Below are 22,428 nucleotides of genomic sequence, written 5' to 3'. Positions count from 1 at the left end.
TTTATTTATTTATTTATACAAGCACTGCGTACAGTCAGAAGCGTGAGAGGGTGAGAGAATTCACCAGAGCCAGAGTAGGGAGCAGAGCAGGCAGAAGGACCAAAGTACACTGCTGAGGGGAGCAGCGGGCGGCAGTTTCAGCAGCACACGAGGAATTGAATATTTCCCCGAATATTCATTCTGGGTGGTAGGTAAGTTGGGCTTATTGTTTCTCTGTCCATTTCCTTTTTTGAAAACTCCATTGGAAAATTCCTATAATAAGATTAAAAATAACAAAAATGCCATTTTTTTCTCCTCAACCATTGTAGTAGAAGTATCAATTTTTAGCTAGGCAAATGATCACTGAGATTAGAAGTCAACAAACTTTTCCTGTGAAGGGCCAGATAAGGTTTTTCAGTTTTTTAGGACTTACATTCCTGTCATAACACTCAACTCTGTCACTGTAGCAGGAACAAAACTAAAAACAAAATAAACAAATAAACATGACCATATTCTCATAAAACTTTTTCACAAAAGCAGGCAGCTGTCCAGATTTTCCCCACAGGCCACAGTGGCTGCCTGATCATTGAGCACTAATGCAAGCCAGGCATAGTTCTAGGACCTAATCATATGCTAATGAGCAACATAGATAAGAACTGCCTTGGAAAATGGTTTTGACGGTTGTGTCTTCAGTACCTTGTGCAATGCAGGGCACACAATGGGCAATCCAGAAATACTGAACCAGTGAGTGATTGACAGTACCTTGGCTGGAAGAGATGTGTATGCCATGGAGATGCCAGGTGGGGGGAGGCGTGTAACCCTGGGCCCCCTGGAATGCTAACATCAAGCACAGCAAAAGATTCCTTGGTAGTTTGATTCCTTAACAAGGCGACCCCAGTGAGTTCTTACATGCTTCATAAAACATGTGTTTACGATACAAACGCTGGAAACAACTCAAACATCTGTTAGTAGAGTAATGAGTAAATACACAGTAATATATTCAAGTATTATTGAGACACCATACAGCAAAGGGAAAAAAAGCTAAATTCTGCTAAGTGAGGCAATACAGATGAATCCACAAAATATTTCCAACTGAAACCACCTACCCTCTGCTTCTAGCTTGGACACTGAGGACTAAAACCATAAACTCTTCCATAGATCACTGTCTACATTAATCATGCTTTTGTTATGCCAACATCTTTGTAAGCATAATTTTAACTATTCCAGAAGACTCATGCTCAGGCAAATAACTTTATTGTTCACTAAAGAAATTTCTTGAGGGATCCAGCATCTCTTTAACAGAGAACATTGACAGAAGTCTTTGAACCCCTCATCTCAAAATCCTTGTTTGCTGTTCCGTCCAACCCTAAAAAATTTTATCAGAATCCTTACCAATCCTATTTCAAGCCTTCACATCCAAAGTCTCATATTAACCCAGAATTGAAATCTAAAATTCAGCTCTTTCCTTCTTCTCCAACACATTACCAAAGCACTTTCAAAGTGGTTCTCCCGATGGCAATAAGCAATGTACCAGCTGTCTCATGAACAGATTGTTTTGGTGACATTTTCGGAGCCAGCATTCAACACATAATGTTCAGTGAGAAAGAACAGACACAAAAAAAGACATGCTTTATAAATTAATTTATATAAATTTCAAGAACAGGTAAAACAACAATAAATCATGTTCTCTATGGTGATAGAAATTAGAAACAGTCATTCTGGATGTGTGTGGAGGTGTCTATTGCCTGGGAGAGGGTATGAGAGTTTTTTTGGTGCTTGAAATGTCCTCATCTTGTTCTAGATGCTGTTACATGGGTATAAACTTATGTCAAAATTCATTCATTTTGTGGCCATTTTACTGCAAGTAATTTTAAAAATGGTTGATTTTTCAAAAAATTTAAACTCATTTTTATTTAGTTGATATATTTAGTCTTTATTATATAAAATCATGCATACTTGATTACATTAATTACATTATTCTTTTTTTTTTTCCATTTTCACTCCTCCCCATCACCTTGCCCTCTCCTTCCTCTCATGGATGCCTCATTCAGTATCTTTGCTTTGGGTACTCTTCCTCTACAGAAGATTTTAAATTTGATATAGTCCCAGCTGTTTATATTCTCCTTAATTTTCCTTGCTTCGAGTTTCTTAAGTTTATGTCATGGAGTGTTTTGGTTTTTTCTATATATTTTATGATTTCAGGTCTTACATCCAACTCTTTTATTCACTTTGAGTTGATTTTTGTGCATGGTATAAGATAGTAGTCCAGTTTTGTTCTTTTGCATGTGGCAATCCACTTTCCCAGCACCATTTATTGAAGAGGTTTTCCTTGTTCCAGTGTATATTCTTCGCTCCTTTGTCATAGATCAGTTGACCATATATGTGTGGTTTTATTTTGAGTTTTCAATTCTATGCCAGTTGCATATGTACCTGCTTAAAAAAAATTAATAGATATCAGAGATTTACTGAGAGTGTTAACTATCATATTAGATCTATTGTTTATTTGAGGGTTTGCTTTAAATAATATGGAGTTAGGTGTTCAGAGCTATTCCAGCCTGCTTACCTGTGTTTTGCATTCAAACATTCCTAGGCATCCCATACCATGTAAAAGTAAAAGAGTCATTGCATTGGCCCTGAGCCCTGAATGTGTATCAATGATATTTGTACACATGTAACACAGAGGGGTGTGGTAAGAATTAGCAAGTGGAATGCAATGTCTTTCACTGGCAGGAAGTAACTTGGAGTATAGACATCTTGAAACAGCCCCTCTTGGGGAAATATAGTGTTGCTCCTATAAAAAACAAAACAAAACTAGTATTTTGATTGTTGTATAAGGGACTCACCACTCCTTTCTCTATCTTAAGAATTTACCTACATTCAATGATATCAAATTCATAATTGTGTCATCAAAATTAAGGGTGGTGGTAGAATAGATGGTTTTGGTTCTCATATTTCTGAAATTCTTAAATGTTTCATGCTGTTCTTTTATTTTTTTAAAATCCATTATGAACAAAGTATCATAATTTTATTTTTTATTTTTTTAAAGATTTATTTATTTATACAAGCACTGGGCACAGCCAGAATCACAGGAGGGTGAGAGAATTCACCAGAGTCAGAGCGAAGAGCAGAGCAGGCAGACTGAGGAAGTACACTGCTGAGGGGAGCAGCAGGCGGCTGGAGAGGTCTGCGCAACATATGGGACCCTCGCCTGGCAGCCAGGGATTGAACCAGTGCTGCAGAGGCTGCGCTCAACCGCTGAGCCACTGGGGAGGGCCACATACTGTTCTTTTAAATAGCTGTTTATTAAGAAAATATGTGTATAGTTGTGGTGTTTGTGTGTCTGTATGTGTGTGAAGAGAGAGGGAAAGAGAGAATGAGAGAGAGAAACTCATCTATTTCAGAAGTCAACATGATCCAACTCTAAAAAGACCAAGCAGACTTCTTTACCTGCAGTAATTAAAATATGTATGTAAAATGTGTTCTAGCAACTGTTCAAAGAAGAAATGGTGCCTATCCTACAAAAACTCTTTCAAAAAATTGAAAAAGAAGGAATACTACCAAATACATTTTATGAAGCCAACATTACACTAATACCAAAAACAAAGACAACACACAAAAAAAGAAACTACAGGCCAATTTCCCTAATGAATACAGATGCAAAAATTCTCAACAAAATACTAGCAAACCAAATCTAAAATCCTAGCAAACCAAATCCAACAACACATCAAAAGGATAATACACCATGACCAAGTGGGATTTATTCCGGGCACAGGATGGTTTAACATCTAAAAATCAATTAATGTAATTCAACACATCAATAAAAAGAAAAATAAAAACCATATGATCATGTCAATAGAAGCTAAGAACACATTTGATAAAGTTCAACATCCATTTATGATGAAGGTCCTCAAAATTCTTGGAATAGAAGGAACATACCTTAACATAATAAATGCCATATATGACAAACCCACAGCTAACATCATTCTTAATGATGCAAAACTGAAAGCCTTTCCCTTAAGAACTGGAAAAAGACAAGGATGTCTACCCTTACCACTGCTTTTCAATTTTATACTGGAAGTCCTAGCTAGAGATATTAGGCAAGAGAAAGGCAGATAAGTAATCCATAGGGAAAGAAGTAAAATTATCACTATTTGCAGATGATATGATAATATATAGAGAGATTCTTAAAAACTCCACAGAAAAACTAATTAAAACAATAAACCAGTTCAGTAAAATAGCAGGTTACAAAGTCAACATACAAAATTCACTAGCCTTCCTATGTGCAAACAATCAGTCTGAAGAAGAAGAAATTAAGAAAATCATCCCATTTACAATTATACCAAACACAATTAAATATCTGGGAATAAATCAAACAAAGGATGTGAAAGACTTATACAAACAAAATTACAAAACATTGTTAAAAGAAATAGAAGACACAAAGAAATGGAAAGCCATTACCTGCTCATGCATTGGAAGAATTAACATTAACAAAATGGCAATTTTACCAAGATCAATTTAAATTCAATGCAATTCCGATAAAAATCAAAGAAGTGAAAAAAATATTGATTACATTTATATGGAACCACAAAAAGCCTCAAATAGCCAAAGCTCTTCTGACTAAAAAGAGGAAGAATGGAGGTATTATACTCCCAAACTACAAACTGTACTACAAAGTCATAATAGTTAAAACAACATGGCACTGGAACAAAAACAGACACAGAGACCAATGGAATCATATTGAAAACCCAGAAATAAAGTCACACATATATGGTCAACTAATCTATGACCTGGGAGTAAAGAATATACACTGGAATAAGGCTAGTTTCTTCAATAAAGGGTGCTGGGAAAACTGGACTGCTACATGCAAAAAAAATGAAACTATGACTACTAACTCATACCATGCACAAAAACCAACTCAAAGTAGAAAAAAGACTTGAATGTAAGGCTTGAAACAATAAAATATATAGAAGAAAACATAGGCAAAACTCTATATGATACACAGCTCAGAAATATCTTTGAGGACTCATCTGCAGGAAGGAAAAGAAAAGCAGCTAAGACTACATCAAACTAAAAAGCTTCTGTAAAGTGAAAGAGACTGTAAATAAAATGAAGAGACACCCTACTGAATGGAAGAAAATATTTGTACTCCTTGCAATCCAAAAAACCATCCAGTTTATTATCGAAACAAAAAAAATCAAATACTTGGGAATAAATCTAACAAAAGAGGTAAAGGACCTATACAAAGAAAACTAGAAAACACTGTTAAAAGAAATAGAAGAAGACACAAAGAAATGGAAAGACATCCCCTGCTCATGGATTGGAAGAATAAACATCATCAAAATGGCCATCCTACCAAAAGCAATATACAGATTCAATGCTATTCCAATAAAAATTTCAATGTCATTCTTCAAAGAAATAGAACAATTCTTGATGAAATTCATATGGAATCACCAAAAACTCCGAATAGCCAAAGCTCTCCTGAAAAAAAAAGAAGGAAATGGAGGCATCACACGCCCAGACTTCAAACTATACTACAAATCCATAATCATCAAAACTGCATGGTATTGGAACAAGAACAGACACACAGACCAATGGAATCGAATAGAAAATCCAGAAATAAACCCACAGATTTATGGTCAACTAATCTTTGACAAAGGAGCAAAGACTATGCATTGGAGCAAAGAAAGTTTGTTCAATAAATGGTGCTGGGAAAACTGGGTTGCTACATGCAAAAGAATGAAGCTTGACCACTACCTCACACTATACACAAAAATCAACTCAAAATGGATTAAAGAACTAGACATAAGACCTGAAACCATAAAATACATAGAAGGAAATATAGGCGAAACACTACGTGATATGCACATCAAAGACATCTTTACAGACACATCACCCAAAGAAGTGATAGTGAAGGCAAAGATAAACAGCTGAGACTACATCAAATTAAAGAGCTTCTGCATAGCAAAAGAGACAATAACCAAAACAAAGAGAAACCCCACCAACTGGGAGAACATTTTTGCATACAACACTAATGATAAAGGACTGATCACAAAAATCTGCAAAGAGCTGATGAGACTCAACAACAACAAAGAAAATAATCCAGTCAAAAAATGGGCAGAAGAGCTAAAAAGAAACTTCTCTGAAGAGGAAATGCAAATGGCCAACAGGCATATGAAAAAATGTTCAACATCACTTGTAATCAGGGAAATGCAAATCAAAACTACCATGAGATACCATCTTACACCAGTGAGAATGGCACATATTAAAAAAAACTACCAACAACAAATGTTGGTGAGGATGTGGAGAAAAAGGAACTCTCCTGCACTGCTGGTGGGAGTGCAAACTGGTCCAACCACTATGGAGAGCTGTGTGGAGATTTCTGGACCCACTAAACATAGAGCTTCCATATGATCCAGAATATTTACCCAAAGGACACAGAAACATCAATTCCAAGGAGCACCTGCACCCCTATGTTTATAGCAGCACAATTTACTATCGCTAAGCTTTGGAAACAACCCAAATGCCCAGAAATAGATGACTGGATCAAGAAGATGTGGTACATATACACCATGGAATATTACTCAGCATTCAAAAAAGATAAACAAATGCAATTTGCAGAGACATGGATGGCACCGGAAGGTATCATGCTCAGCGAAATAAGCCAGAAAGAAAAAGAAAAATACCGGATGGTCTCACTCATAGCAGGAATCTAGAAAACTTAAATAAGGGACCAGGAAAATGAATAACTATAAGAATGTGAAAATCAAAATCAACAAAAAAACTATGAACCAGAGACACTCTATGGGGGGTGGGGGGCAAGGAGGGGAGTGATTGGGGTCAAAATAAGGGGGTTGCAATTGTATGGGGAATATAAAAATAAAATTTATTTTATAAAAAATGGGCAGAAGAGCTAAAAAGACATTTCTCCAAAGAGGAAATGCAAGTATCCAATAGGTATATGAAAAAATTTTCAATATCACTTATAGCTAGGGAAATGCAAATCAAAACCACAATAAGATATCAGCTCATACCTCTTGAGAATAGCTCATATTAAAAAAACTGGCATTAACAAATGCTGGCAAGGATGTGGAGAAAAAGCAATCCTCTTACACTGCTACTGGGAATGAAGTTTGGTCCAACCACGATGGAAATCTGTGTGGAGGTCCCTCAAATTACTAAAAATGTATCTACCATATGATCCAACAATTCCACTCCAAGGAATCTACTCAAAGTACACAAAAAATATTAATTTGAAAGGAAGCCTGCACTTTTGTGTTTACTGCAACACTACTTATAATAGCTGAGATATGATACAACCTAAGCACCCCAAAACAGATGAATTGATCAAGACAATGTAGTGTATATATATATATATATACACTATATATCACTATATATATATAGCTATATATATATATCATATATATATCATGTATATATCACTATATATATATCACTGAATAATATTCTATTGTGTATATTTATATACACAATAGAATATTATTCAGTGATAAAAACAAGATAGATTCAAGACATTTGATAGAATATTATTCAGTGATAAAACAAGATAGATTCAAGACATTTGCAGCAACATGGATGAAGCTGGATGGGATTATGTTCAGTGAAATAAGTCAGAAGGAAAAAGAAAAATACTGGATGGTTTCACTTACAGGAGGAATATAGGGAAACCGAACAAAGTGTCAGGAAAAAGACAAAACTAGTAAGCTGATCATAGATATGAAGCACAGAATAGGAGAGGGAGAGGAGTCAAAACAGGAAAGGAAATCTGGTGACAATTCATGGCTGGTGGTATTGGGAAAATTATGAGGACTACACCTGAGGGGAGAAATTAAATATTGTACAAAAATGAACAATGATGTAAGAAAATTTTAAAAATTAGAATCAATAAATAAAATATCTAAATTGACAAAGACACAGACACATCCAAAAGTATCTCATTTTTAAAAAGAAGGAAGAACAATTTGTACTAGCCTAGGATGGATGACTGAATTTTTATACTTGTTAAGATGGATTGGATCACTTCTTCAAATCAGGTGGGGTGAAGTCATATAAACCCATGTGTTTGTTAATCCTCTTCTCAACTCAGAAAAGTAAAATGAAAAAGTTCAGGCCTTGCTAAAAAAAGTCAAAATAAAGTCAATGCTCACAGTAAAATCTTATCACTACTTTCATTTTTAAAATGGAACAGATGTATAGTTGATATTTATGAAAATCGTATTTAGTAGGTAGATTTAGTAGATGTCATGCACTTGTATTTCCCAAACACAGGGTAGGAATTATGGCCTCCCCATAATATTTTTAGCTTGTGGTTACTGTGTCACCTGGCCCATCCCTTCACCTAATTGCAAGCACAATTATTCTCTAGTGTTTACTGTAATGACTCCTGTTCACTCACAAGAACAATAGTGCTCTCATAATTTTGGGAGTTTCCTTTAAAGATTGCAGACAACTCCCTGAAAAATTTTTAGGCCTGAACTTTTCTTTCCTAATTTTTGTTTTCTGTCTGAAAGTAATGTGTTTATCATAGAGATTTCAGTAAATAAGCAAAAGTAAAAGTAAAATGAAGAGAAAAATCACCCAGAATGTGATCAAAATTATTATTTTCGGTACATATGTATTATAAATATATATCTACATATACATAATTATGTTGTGCCAACTACATTTTACTGACTACATTTTATCAGACAATACCTAGTTGGATATTTTTCTTGGTATAAACAATACTTCCAAAATATCCTTGGAAACTGAACATCCCTGATGATTCTCTTAAAAAAAATTTCTTAAAGTAAAAATACCAAGTTATAAAGTTCAAGAGGACTTAGTAAGTTTTGTTTTTCTGAAAACTTGCACTAAATCCCATACCTATAGCCACTGTGGTGTGTAAACATCAAATGAAATGGCATTAAAGAGATCTCACACATGTAACAAATTGTAATGAAGGTAATATTCCATTAATTTTGTTATATTTCAATTTAAGAGATTTCCTTTATGCTGGTGGTTATTTGTAAATTTGGTAAGTATGGTTAATTGACACACAGAGGAAACTATTTCACCTTTAGGCCTGATGTGCTCTTTAGGTGATTCAAATTCCATAGTAATTCTCATTGTTTTTATGATGGCAGGTGATAATAAGCTGTTTTGATTCAATCCCCAAGGGGATTTTCATCGAAATTGAGGGGTTGGAATATTAAAGACTCTGAGTGTGACCTATAAATAGAAATAAACTGGATAGAAGGTAACTTGCGTAAGTTATTTCCTCTGGGCAATGACCAATGTCTACTATTAAAGAATTAACAAGCTAGGAGAAACTTTGAGTCACTCAAATCTTCCCTCTGGGATGGGGATGTTTAACAATCACAGTGGCCTGCTAGGCGGGGAGAGAGGCTGAGTTCTAGTGTGAGAGGACAGCAGACTCTTGCCCTTGGAAGAGGGCAGAGAGGGTGGATGGAGCTCAGAAGAGGAGTGGAAAAGCAAGAATATTCATGTTAAGCTGAATTGTACTTGAACCACATTGTTTTCACCTGCTAAAAATTGTGACTGTAGACTTAACTTCTCTGAGTTTTAATTATGTTGAAAGATTTCAGTGAGTAATTATGTATAGAAAGTAGAATAACAGAAACATTACCAGAACTCAATAAAGGATTGCAATTATTACTGTGCAGTTAATAATTATTATTGTCATTTCATTTGAGGATAGGACAAAAAAAAAATGTGCGCACAACTCATCATTATGCTTCATTTTTTGGATCCTCTATTGCAAGGATTTCCAAGAACTTCCAGGAGGTGAATGGGTAGATCTTTGGGGAGGAAGATGAGAAACTTGGGTGGGGAAAAATAGTCATTGTTTTGATTAACCCCTCACATTTTAAAGTTTCCTTTATTAAAAGTGCATGTAACAAATCACAGTAGTAGCAATAATGATTATTACTTGATCAATTGTCAACATTATGTATATTTTATATCACATATATTCATCTCAAAATATCATTTCAATTGGAATCATATTTCAAAATACATTCATTCTTAGATCCACTCATTGAATTGATGTTAGATCACATGCAATAGCTGCATTCTTGTTTGAAGACATTGGTGTAATAGACTGGCTATCAAGATAACTATTTTCTAATTAAAAATATGTTTTGATAAAAGATTCTAACACATTGGTTTACTTTGTAATCCTAAGTACAGTTGACCCATAAACAACTCAGGTGTTAGGTGTGTTGCCTTTTTCCTTTCCTTCTCTTCCCCACCCCCACCCCCAGGAAAAATGGGATAACTTAAAGTATTCCCTTCATACACAAGGTGTTATATCAGGGGATTCCTGAATGTGGAAAGGATAGAAAAAAAAATTGCCATTAAGTGTACCCATGCAATTGAAACCAATGTTGTTCAGAGGTCAACTGTACTTTATGTTGTGCATCTTTATATTCCAAGGAGACTGCCCACTTTACCAGATTGCTAGAGGGTCCAAGATACATAAAAGATTAGAGCCCTGTAGTGCACTGATGTGCAGGAAGAACGCTGAAGTCAATAAAGCTTTATTGACTTTCCTGTCTGTTGCCTATGTCAATAAGCACCAACAATAGAAAAGCTGTAGACAATTATAAAAAGTCAGGGATTCTGTCCCTTTAATGAGTCTAATTCTGGACAGCAGATATAAAATAGCAAGAAAGAAAATATCTGTTTCCTTACCCAGGAGCTTGATGTCTGGAGCACCCAGCAGAAAGGAAATTTTCCTAACTAGGGGGTTGATCCTGGGGATGGCATAATAAAGACAATGTGCAGAGAGCTGAAGAGGGTAGAAGAGGAGAGAAAAGGGGAAGGAGAGAAATTGGACTAAAGAAACCAGAAGACACTGGAACTCAGCAATAGGAACTACACAGCCTGGAAACCAAAAAAAAAAAAAAGGGAAGAATAAATAGATCTTAAACAAAGGACAATGAAACTAAACAACAAAAAAGTAATGAATACTTAATTTTGTTGTATTTCAAACAAGCAAGATTTAGGGGTATTCCATATGATGACCCTTCCTCCTCCTCCCTTTTGTCCCATGGTGCCAATCCATTTCCCATCTTTCTTCTAATTATGCAGGTCTTTCTTCTTTACACTATAATCCCTAGTGCTTGTCTTTGAAGGACAAAGAACTTGCCACATGTTGGGAAAATTTAGGATCTGGTGGTACCAGCAACACTGCATGTTCTGGCTCATGCATTTGGCTTGGAGTATTCCCAATCCAACCCCCCACTTCAGGCAAATGTCTGTCTTTCACAGAACACAAAACAGTTCAAAAAGCCTTTCAAAAAGACACACGAATAGGAAACACCATATAAACAGTAAAAAACACATCTTAGGTTGCTAGATTTTTTTCCTTCAAGGTCTTAAAAAAAGGCAACTATAAATCTCTTACTTAACAAACAAATGCACACAACATATATCCAACAGGAATTGGAATGTGCTATTTATCCTTGAAATATTTCTCCAAAACATTACTTCAGGTCAGAGTTTATTCTACATATGCTGACCCTCTGTCTGTAAATTACATCATGAGTTTGTTTATCTTCCCATTCCTAAAAGATGTTTGTTTGCTAAGTTCAAACAATGATCCCATGAAGATAGCAGTCTTTAGACACATTTATAAATGCAGACTAAGTGGAGTATGAGACACTGAAAAATTGTACAAATCAACACAAGTGAAATATATAAATTACAATGAAATAGAGGAAGATTATGGTTCCCTCTTGGGGTGATTCTTTTAGCAGTTATATTGCTGTAAAGAAAATGAAATACGCAACAGGTTACAATCAGGCAAAGCAAACAATGATGGCATTTCAGTAATTTTAATTTCTGTTTAGAGGGAACGTAAAGCAGACTGACGTCAACTTCAGCAGAGCTCTGTCCCCTAATACTGAGGGCTAAACAATGCTCACAAAATGTTTTCTAAATAAACCAGACTCCATACCATCCCCTGACAAAAGCTTCAGAAAGGACCCGTGGAAACTGCAACATCCCTGTGCTTGCTTGACTTTGTGTTTGGGGTATGTTTTTACTCTTAGGGATTTAAGAGGTAATGCTATGGAGTGTCACACAGGACTGGCCTCAATGTGAGCAGCCTTTGGAATGAATGCTACTGATTTATAGACTTCACTCCTCTACATTGAAAACCTTGCCCTTTGGAAACATCTTTTGTCCTATAAAAAAAGTAGCAGATCTGCTCAGCAGTGTCCGGGAAGGAACCACACCTGCTATGACTCAGATGGTAAACCCAGTGGGGTTACTTGCTCTCCCAACTCAGAAGTTCAGCAATTTGGGTCATTGAGATATCATGCCTGTCCCCAAAATGCACTGAGCTCTTAAGTCCAGTGGGGCCTCACCTAATTCAAACTCTGTCTTCTATGAAATTCAAGATTAAAGCTAAGGTCAGATTATAGTAATCTCCAAAGGGTTCGTCTCTATCTCTCCCCATACCTATTGCCTGGAAACAACCCCATATTGAAAGTTTTCCACACCACTGTTTGCTTGGAAATTTGGGAGCTTCCCAAGGAAACTATTAATCTTGCTGTACTTTCCTGATAAGATTTTTATTTTAACTTCCCCTCAAAAATTATAGTTTCCATTTATTTAAGCAAAATCTTTACTGGTAGCAATGGATTTTTAGTTTTCATAAGATTTTGTCTTAATTTAAAAGAAAATTGAAAGACTTTGGACCAGAAGATTAATAGTTAATAAATGTTTCTGTTTACTTAGACGTATTTTACAGAGTAAGACATAAAACAAGAGCTTTGTCTTACAGAGTTAGACAAAACCCCTCGATGTCTAACTTACATCAATTTAATATGTTCTTTAGGAGGCTATAAGAACAAGAATTTTCGGGTCTCCCTGCTGGTGCAAGGGGTTAAGTCTAAGCACTATGAAGCTATCAGCCACTGCTCCTGCACCAGAGAACTAACCCTAATGGCGCAGCAGGCCTCTCCTGTCTCACCTGCTGCCCCCCTCAGCAGTGTATTTCAGTCAGTTGCCTGTTCTGCTCCCCACTCTGTCTCTGGTGAATCCTCTCACCCCCTGCACTTCTGGCCTACACCCTAGCTGTTGTATGCATAAATAAAAAAAATAATCTTAAAAAAAGAGCAAGAACTTTCCCTACTACTAATAAATGCATATTTTTTTTCTCCAAAATCATATCCCAGGAAACAAGTGCTTCCTGGTTTTCTTTCACAGTAAAAGTTTTTTCATGAGCTGCTATTCAGACATTACTAGTGTTTCTCTGTTTCGCTGTTTGGGCTTCTTCTTTTTTTTTTTTTTTTTAAAGATTTAACCCCTGCACCATCAGGGAGGCCCTGTTTGGGTATTTTTTGTGAATCTTTATTAAGAAGGAATTGTAGAAAACTCAGCAAGTGTTGCATACAGGCTAAGAGCAGGAGATGTGGCATAAAAGGACCAAGGCTTTGAAGCCTGTTACTTCCTAACTATGCGGTCTTAGACATATTGCTTAATATTTGGGTCACAGTCTCATCTGAAATATGGCTTTTGCATGGTGCCAAGTGCAATGAATGTGCACCATTATTTGTGCCACTAGTTGGGAAAGGACATTTCTCTTGCAGCCAGAGGAAGGGTAGTAAAGAGGGCAGTGGTTAGATTCTGAAGAGGCACTTTGTCATTGGGTGACACTCTCTTATCTACAACTACAAAGAATATCCAGTGACTGTGACACTCAAGGAAACTCATCATTGAGATCAAAACCAAACGCTGTAAATGTTTTGCTACGATGATGATGCTGGTAGGTTGAGTGGTGTCATATTTTGCCTTTTGTCTCTATTATGAAAACAGTGGTGCATTATGGTAATAATTCACATGAGCCAGGCTGTGATATTTTCATATAGGTTCCTACCTGTTGACGGTGAGCACAGCAACAGCCAAACAGGCCTCCGATCATTCCATTTATTACTTGAATGAAACACAAGATGAATTCGAGTGCACCAAGTCCCAGGAGGATTGAAAACAGAGAGACATTCCAAAGCACAACGTTCTTGGGTTCAAGGCACTGGGACCACGTGGAGCTATCTGTAATGTATCTGTGGATAAAACAAGAATAAAAACAACAAAATATCTTCTATGGATGTCTCATAAGCTATTTTTTTTTGTGTGTGTGGCAGTTTTTTGCTAAAGAAAAAATAAATTAATTCAAATGTTTTATATCAAATTCTTCTGACCCAAGTCATTTATGATATGTAAGGAATTTAGCCCAGATCTTGTTATAGTGACAAAAATAAAAATGAAAATTTGTAATGTTTGATTCTTTGTTTTCTGAAACATCTAATGATATTTTGACTCTTTGCTTTCTAATGTTTATATTCTCTAAATGCCATGTAACTTAAAATGCAAAATTGCATTTATGCTATATTTAAAGCAAAGTAACGTTCATGTATGTAAGTAGATGTGAACTAAGAGCTAATATGGAAAATGAAACTAATTTTTTATAATCTTTTAAATTTACATCTTTTACATCATTGTATGTTCCCCTTAAAATTCCCACCACCAGTTCACCTGTGAATCTTCACCATAGTCCATTGTGCTCTTCTCCCCCCTATTTTGATGCCTTTTATTCCCCTTCCCTCACAGAATGTCTCTTATTTATGGTTGCCTGTTAGTTTTTTTTAAATTATATTATTATTGTTATTATTTTTCCCCTTGATTCCTTATTTGGTTCCCCTATATTCCTCCTATAAATGAAAATTTTTCTTCTGGCTTATTTCACTGAGCATGATCCCTTTAAGCTCCATCCACATTGCTGCGAATGGCATTAATTTATCTTTTTTGATGCTGAATAGTATTCCATTGTATATATTTACCATATCTTCTTGATACAGTCATCTATTTTTGGCACTGGGTTGTTTTCATGTCTTACCTATTGTAAATAGTACTGTAATAAACATTGGGGTACAGGTATCTTTTTTAATTGATGTGTTCTTGTGTCATAGGAGTGGAATTGTTGGGTCATATGTTAGTCCCATTTTTAGTAGTTTGAGGAACCTCCACACAACTTTCCATAGTGTTTGGAACAGTATGCATTCCCACCAGTGCTGTTGAAGAGTTCCTTTTTCTTCACATCCTTGCCAACATTTGTTGTTTCCTCTTTTTAAAAAAAAAAGATTTATTTTATGTATATAAGAACTGGGGTACAGGCCAGAAGTGCAGGAGGCTGAGAGGATTCACCAGAGACAGATCGGGGAGCAGAACAAGCAGATAGACTGAAAGCACTGCTGAGGGGAGCAGTGGGTGAGACAGGAGAGGTCTGCCTTGCTATGTGGGATTCTCCCTGGCAGGCCAGGGATCGAACTCGTGCTGCAGAGGCTGCAGACAGCTTCACAGTGCTGCGCTCAATCCACTGTGCCACCAGGGAGGCCCTCCTCCTTTTTAAAAAAAAAAAAGATTATTTATGCATATAAGAGCTGGGGTGCAGGCCAGAGGTGTGGGGGGGGGTGGTGAGAGGATTCACCAGAGACACAGTGGGGAGCAGAACAAGGCAGATTGACTGAAATACACTGCTAAGGAAAGCAGCGGGTGAGGCTGCTCATGTGGGTCACCTCCCTTGCTGGGGACCGAACTCGTGCTGCAGTAGCTGCGGATTGCTCCATAGTGCTGATGCTCAACCCCTTGTGCCACCAGGGAGGCTCCTCCTGCTTTTTTAATGTGTGCCATTCTAACTGGTGTAAGGTGGTATCTCATTGTGCTTTTGATTTGCATTTCCCTGATTATAAGTGAAATGAAACTAATTTTAAGGTAGTGGAATTCTAGATGATTTTTTTAATGTATTTTTATTTTATTTTTTTTAAGATTTATTTATTTTATTTTTACAACCACTGGGTACAGTTAGAAGAGCGGGAGGGTGAGAGAATTCACCAGAGCCAGAGCGGGGAGCAGAACAGGCAGAAGGACCGAAGTACACTGCTGAGGGGAGCAGCAGGCTGCAGGAGAGGTCTGCGTGCCATGTGGGACCCTTGCCCAGCGGCCAGGGATCGAACCAGCGCTGCAGTGGCTGTGGGCAGCTTCTCAGCCCAGCGCTCAAATGCTGCGCCACCAGGGGAGGCCCAATTCTAGATGATTTTTAAAATCTGTTTCCTAATTGTATTATTATTTGTTATCTGTGTGGAAGATAGGATTTTGTAACCAATGATGAGTGTATGTTATTTAGGGAATATAAATGATGAGTGTATGTTTTTTAGGGAATATAAATTCTTTACATTAGCTCTTTGGGACTTTTGAATATCAATTCAGATCATTTATTAAAATTCAAATTGTTCCTTTTGAAAATTATCCAATTATTGACAAGCTTGGAGATTTAATATGCAGGTTTTCCTAATTGAGATCTTTATGAGGAAAACTCCGCTTTTAAGGAACACATTACTCTGCAACATGAAGCACAAAAATTAATTCCAATTAATTTGATATTCCTTTTTACTTTCATGATATTGTGCGCACACACCTATAGTAGCATGCAGCACATTGTACTCATTTATTCAACAAAGATTATTGAGTACTCAAAGTTATTTAGACACTGAGCCAGGACTGGGGATATAATAGTGAACAAAAGATGGGCTCTTTTCCGGAATTCCGTAAAGTCTAAGGGAAGAGAAAATAAGTACTGTCTATGGAACAAGCATGCTGCTCTGGTAAACCAAACATGAAAGGGTACTTTAGCTAATCCAGGGTAAACACCTGCTTATGTAGCAATTCCACAAGTCTGAGCTCCATGAAGTTAGGAACTAGGCGTTTATCAATAGTATTTCCAGTCCCTTAGCCAGTATCTGAAACACAGTAGGTACTTAACACATTTTAAAAGTAATTGAATCATAAAAAACAATCTGAAGCCACTTTGTGAGATGTTAGCAAACTATATTAAGGTCATATCTGACCTTATATATAAGGTCATATATACATATACATATGACCTATATATATAAGTTGTATAATACATATGTTACATATATGACTTAAGAGATTTCCTGAATATCTGAATATTCTAAACACTCAAACATTCTACCTCTAATTGCTCTCCTGGAATTTGGCTTTTGCTATAATAATTTGGATTCTTAATGAAATAGGATTCAATCTCACAGGAAAATCAAGGATTGACTTAATTCTACATTTCCTTATCTCTTCCTCCTACCACAGCAGAAAATGACACTGGGGATTAGAGATCTAACTTTGAAATGATTTACTGAGTTAGTCAGAAGTTAATTTTATTGGTTACAAAACATTTTGTCCTTGGATCCTTTCTTTCTGGATGTCAGTGAAACAAAAATTTAAAATTTCAGGACATAATGTAAAAAAATTAATCGTCCCACATGGCATAGCTATTCAGCAACTAATTACCGGCTTGTGACCACTAGCTATGTCCCATATTGAAATCCCTAGACAGGTTGAAATGAGGAATGATATAGAAGAGGAAAGTTTCTTGCAGAAGCTGGAGTGGATCATGGGAAGAGCATATCATCAGCTATGAAAACATTTAAAATCTCACACTACTTGCATTCCAGTTTCACTAATCATTACCTTTTTTAGAAGTGGATTTATGGTCATTTGCATGTTTATGAATACTAATTTCTACTAATACATTTAGTATGTTCTGAACAAAGATGAACCATGCTCAATAACAATTTTGATGACCAAAATTTGTAATTTCTATAAGTGCTAATTTTCCTCCTTCCAGTGGGTTGTGTTCATTATAAGTTAGTAAACAATATCAGCAGCTAACAGTGACAGTGTTCACTATGCATCAGTTTCTGCAAGAGAGCTATTTTATATATTGTATATCATTAATCTCCCTGCTCATTGTATTGGTTTTATTTTACAGATGAAGTAACTGAGTACAGAGGGCTCCATTCACTTTTTCTGGCTACACAGAGAACAAATGAAGAACTGGGATCAAATTCAGGTCTATCTAATTTCATGTTCATGAACTGATGACCATTAATATATAATATATGATTCATGGGGGACAAATACTCTTGATAATATAGTCAATTCAAATTCATCATCCATTGGTTTCACTTACAGCAGGAATATAAGGGAACCAAATAAGACATCATGTAAAAAAAATAATAACAGTACAAAACACAACAAAGCAAAAAAGGACAATTATAAATCAGAGACCTACTGAAGGGGAAGAGGAGGGAGAGGGATCAGAGTGGGGGAGGGAGGGAGGAGCACAGGGGACTGAGGTGAGGGAGCATGGGAACATTGGTGAAGGAAACTCTATGGGGACTATACCTGAGGGGGTGGGGGGAAGCAAATATTGTTTAAAAATGAACAATGATGTAAAAAAATTTAAAAAATAATATAAAAAATTCATTATTCATGCTATTTTCTCTCATGAATCTCAAAACCTTTCAAAATTTAAAGGCTATCATTCATGTTCATCGTACACACCAGTTTCTATTAGATATTTATGTTTTTATCCTTATTATATAAGGATTCCATAACATTTTCTTACAAAATAATAAAATCAGTCTATTGTTATGGTATAGGGTACACAGGACACAGTCAGGTTGCCCACTTTCGAGTCCTGATGGCAAAAGTTTTCTAGCAATGTGACTTTGAATAAGTTACTTCATCTCTGATTTCCTGATCTGTAGAGTGAGAGCAATAGCAGCAGTAACCGCCTAGAGTTATCATTAAGACTGAATCAGTGAATCCATTAAAAAGCACTAAAAGCTTCTAGAGGTCAGGCACTGGGCATCCTCTGATACCACTGCCCGAGTCAGTGCCAATAAACCTCACTGAGTGGAAGGACGAATGGATGACTGATGTCTTTTTAGCTTGATAGGGCTGTCATTACACACATGTTGGAAAATAATGTGTAGCCTAATAGGGAACAATTACTTACCTTCCGTTGGTTTTGGCAAAGATATAGCTCCACTGGCCAGATGAATCCCGGCACATTGGTCCCTCCACTAAGCCCAGGACTGACACGATGACACAGTAGCCAGATCCAGCAAGTCCCGTGATCGCAACCAGTACAGAAGCAAGCATCTAGTGAAGGGAAAGACATTGGAAGTAAATCACAGTTTCCCAGATGCATCTTAGGAACCATTCCTCCCTGGAAAGGGACCTACCGCACAGCTCTTGCCACATTCTTTGTTGCCCCCACAGCCACAGCAGTTGTCATCAGCCACTCCCATGAAGACTACTGCAGGCAGCAACATCTGGTTAGGAAACAAGCATAAAAAGTTACTGTCTTTCGGGCCTCCCCGGTGGCACAGCGGGTTGAGCCCATGCTGTGAAGTTGTCCTCAGCCTCAGCAGCACGGGTTCAATCTGGCCGGCCGGGGAGAATCCCAGATGGTGCAGCAGATCTCTCCTGTAGCGCCCGCTGTGCCCCTCAGCAGTGTATTTCTGTTGTCTGACTGTTCTGCTCCCTGCTCTGCCTCTGGTGAATCCTCTCACCCTCCCACACCTCTGGCCTGTACCACAGCTCTTGTATAAAAGTAAATAAATCTTTAAAAAAAAAAAAAAGTTACTGTCTTTCCCCAGGCTGAGCACCTTTTGATATTTCTGGTATGTTGACTCACTTTGGATAAGTTTGACCTGGTGTCTCAAGTAATGTTAACTGTGTGGAGAAAAAAACCTCTAATTACAACATCTTCTTGTTTTCATGTAATGTGTCAAAGCACTCTTTAGGTTAAGAGTATAGCCATAGGGGCCTCCCTGGTGGTGCAAGGGGTTAAGGTGGAACCTAAGCTATTCACACCACTGCAGCTTGAGTTCAATCTCCAGCCAGGGAGCTACCCACATGGCACAGCAGACCCCTCCTGCCTCGCCAACTTCTCCCCTCAGCAGTGTATTTCAATCAGTCTGCCTGTTCTGTTCCCCACTCTGTCTCTGGTGGGTCCTCTCGCCCCCTACGCCTCTGGCCTGTATCCCAGTTCTTGTATGCATAAATAAATAAATGTTTTTTTTTTAAAAAGAGTATAGTCATGGTACGGTATGGGCAAAATAATAACCTAGAAAGTGTGTTTATTCCACAAGTGTTCATAACATAACCCTACATATAAATTCTGTTTGCGAAGTATGAAACTGTTTTTAAATCTGACTTTTTTCCCTTGAAAAACAGAAAATAACAGGGCCTCCTTGGTGGTGCAAGGGGTTGAGATGCAGCACGATGAAGCTATCTGCATCCCGAGTCAGGGAGATGACCCACATGGCGCAGCAGACCTCTCCTGTCTTGCCTGCTGTTCCCCTCAGCAGTGTATTTTGTCAGTCTGTTCTGTCTGTTCTTTTCCCCACTCTGTCTTTAGTGAATCTTCTCACCCCTCACACGTCTGGCCTGTACCCCAGTTCTTGTATGCATAGTTAAATCTTTTTTTTTAAAAAAAGAGAAAAAAACAGAAGATAACAACAAATCTTTAACAGGATAACTAACGCTATTCTGCAAATAAGAAAGATGAAGCTCTGTATAATGAATGTGAACTGTTTATTTGAAGATACAATTGCATGAAGATAGTTCTACAATCTCTTTAAGTAAAGCAAGTCTGAAATTCTTTGAGCTCAAGATTAAAGAAGTTTAAACTGATGTGATGTTACATTAGAGCCAAATGATTATGTTAACATGGCAAGAATGTTTAAATCTAAAGATTTTCCAAACCATATTTTGCATATTAGGTTTAAATGTTGTAAATATCTTTGCCTAAGAAAAATATTCTGTGTGGTATTAGCATTTCCATAAAATTTCTCTTTAAAATTCTCAATTCTGGGCCTCCCCGGTGGCGCAGCGGTTGAGCGCTGGGTTGCGAAGCTGCCCGCAGCCACTGTGGCGCCGGTTCGATCCCTGGCTGCTCCCCAGCCACCGGAGGAGGGTCCCATATGGCGCGCAGACCTCTCCTGCCGCCCGCTGCTCCCCTCAGCAGTGTACCTCGGTCCTTCTGCCTGCTCTGCTCCCCGCTCTGGCTCTGGTGAATTCTCTCACCCTCCCGCGCTTCTGACTGTACCCAGTGCATGTATAAACAAAACAAACAAACAAAATAAATAAATAAATAAAACACGCCTCTATAAAATAAAAAAAATAAAAAAAATAAAATTCTCAATTCTGGCATTTTAATGTAGCAAATTCAAGTTTGTTCACATTCTTTCCATACTGTGGTCGAACCTAGTACTTTCAGCTCCCAGATCAGCAGGCAAATTCCTCACTTCAATTAAAACAAATCTTGGAAAAAAACAACCCATTCCACAATTTACCTCAGACACTGATCTGCTGCTAACTGTAAGATTTTTCCTATACACCGCACCTCAGAATTCTTTATTTTTTTCCTGCCATAAACACCTGAGAATAAACCGCAGAGAATCTGAATCCAAAACTCTGTTGATTTAAAGAAGAAGCAAAGAACATTCCCCAGAGCAAATGTAAAATGCCTATGGAGCCCAGACTAGAAACTCTATAATCTGTTCAATCGAAATTAAAAACTAGTATCTGTTTTAGCTGTAAAGTAAGAGTTGAGGAAAATGGTAGTTCACTTTTAGTTGAAAGAGGATTTTGTAAAAAAGCTTTTAATAAAACTAACACTTAACCTATCTCAACTTTTAGGTAATCTGCTTTCAAAAGAAGAATGAACAACAACAACAAAATCACTGGATTTGGAAAAATGCATTACAGAAAACTTTCCATGAAAACTCATTATGAAAACATTTCATTAGCAGGAGAGACCTTTTTAAGATTGTAATAATTCTGAGAGACTTACCAGCAAGCCTCCTCCGAAAATGCCAGAGAAAAACCACACGAATCGGCTGAGATGTTGCTCAGAGGCATATATTGTCTCCGCATTCGGAAAATACAGCAAAATATTAGCCACAATGCACAAGATGGCAAGCCACAAGAGAGACTGCCCGATGCACCCCGCGCATCTGCCGTAGCACATGGTGGTGGCAGGGAGTTGGGAAGGTGTAGTCCCCCTTCACTCTGCAGTGCAGCGAGGCCCCAAATCAGACGAGATGGGTGGTGGCCGGCTGTGGAAAAATCAAAAGCAATTCTCAGCCCATTCCTGAGCCCATCTCTTAAATACTCTCAGTTGTTAGTCATTGGGCTTATGAGGTACTTTGCTTTCATTGGTCCTGCTTGCAGGCTCCGGGTGGGTGGGGGAATGTAGGGGAAATGTTCCCGCCCTTCAAATGAAATCCTTGAGACAAGCGAAACCCGGGACAGAACATGAGAAACAGCCTCAGTCACAGGCAAGAGAGAAAATGATTAATCCTCAACAAGGAATTCACTGCGCAGTTCCCTCCCAGGAGAAACATTTGACAGGAAACTCTAATCCGACTTTCTAGAAACTGCCGAGTAGCCACAGGGTGCCCGTCCTGGTCACGGCTTTGAAGGTGGCTATGATCCTGCTCCACGCAGCTGTCTGGACAAATGCCAATTTAGTGATGTGCTCTGTAC

General features: G+C 37.5%; 1 protein-coding gene across 1 annotated transcript; it reads right to left on the bottom strand.

The window, feature by feature from the left end:
- Positions 1-1,916: 1,916 nt before the first annotated feature.
- On the bottom strand, positions 1,917-22,026 carry TM4SF1 (transmembrane 4 L six family member 1). The gene is made up of 5 exons (XM_037524649.2): positions 21,734-22,026; positions 19,116-19,205; positions 18,887-19,032; positions 13,889-14,072; positions 1,917-2,412 (listed from the first exon to the last, which is right to left on the bottom strand). The coding sequence occupies exons 1-5, from the start codon at positions 21,908-21,910 to the stop codon at positions 2,389-2,391; spliced, it is 621 nt and encodes a 206-aa protein (XP_037380546.1). The 5' UTR covers positions 21,911-22,026; the 3' UTR covers positions 1,917-2,388.
- Positions 22,027-22,428: the final 402 nt, after the last annotated feature.

The sequence above is a fragment of the Talpa occidentalis genome, unplaced genomic scaffold (assembly GCF_014898055.3).
Source record: "Talpa occidentalis isolate TD23 unplaced genomic scaffold, MPIMG_talOcc4v2.1 talOcc4.4, whole genome shotgun sequence".
In the NCBI taxonomy this organism is placed as follows: Eukaryota; Metazoa; Chordata; class Mammalia; order Eulipotyphla; family Talpidae; genus Talpa; species Talpa occidentalis.
This window is presented reverse-complemented; position numbering and strand designations above follow the sequence as displayed.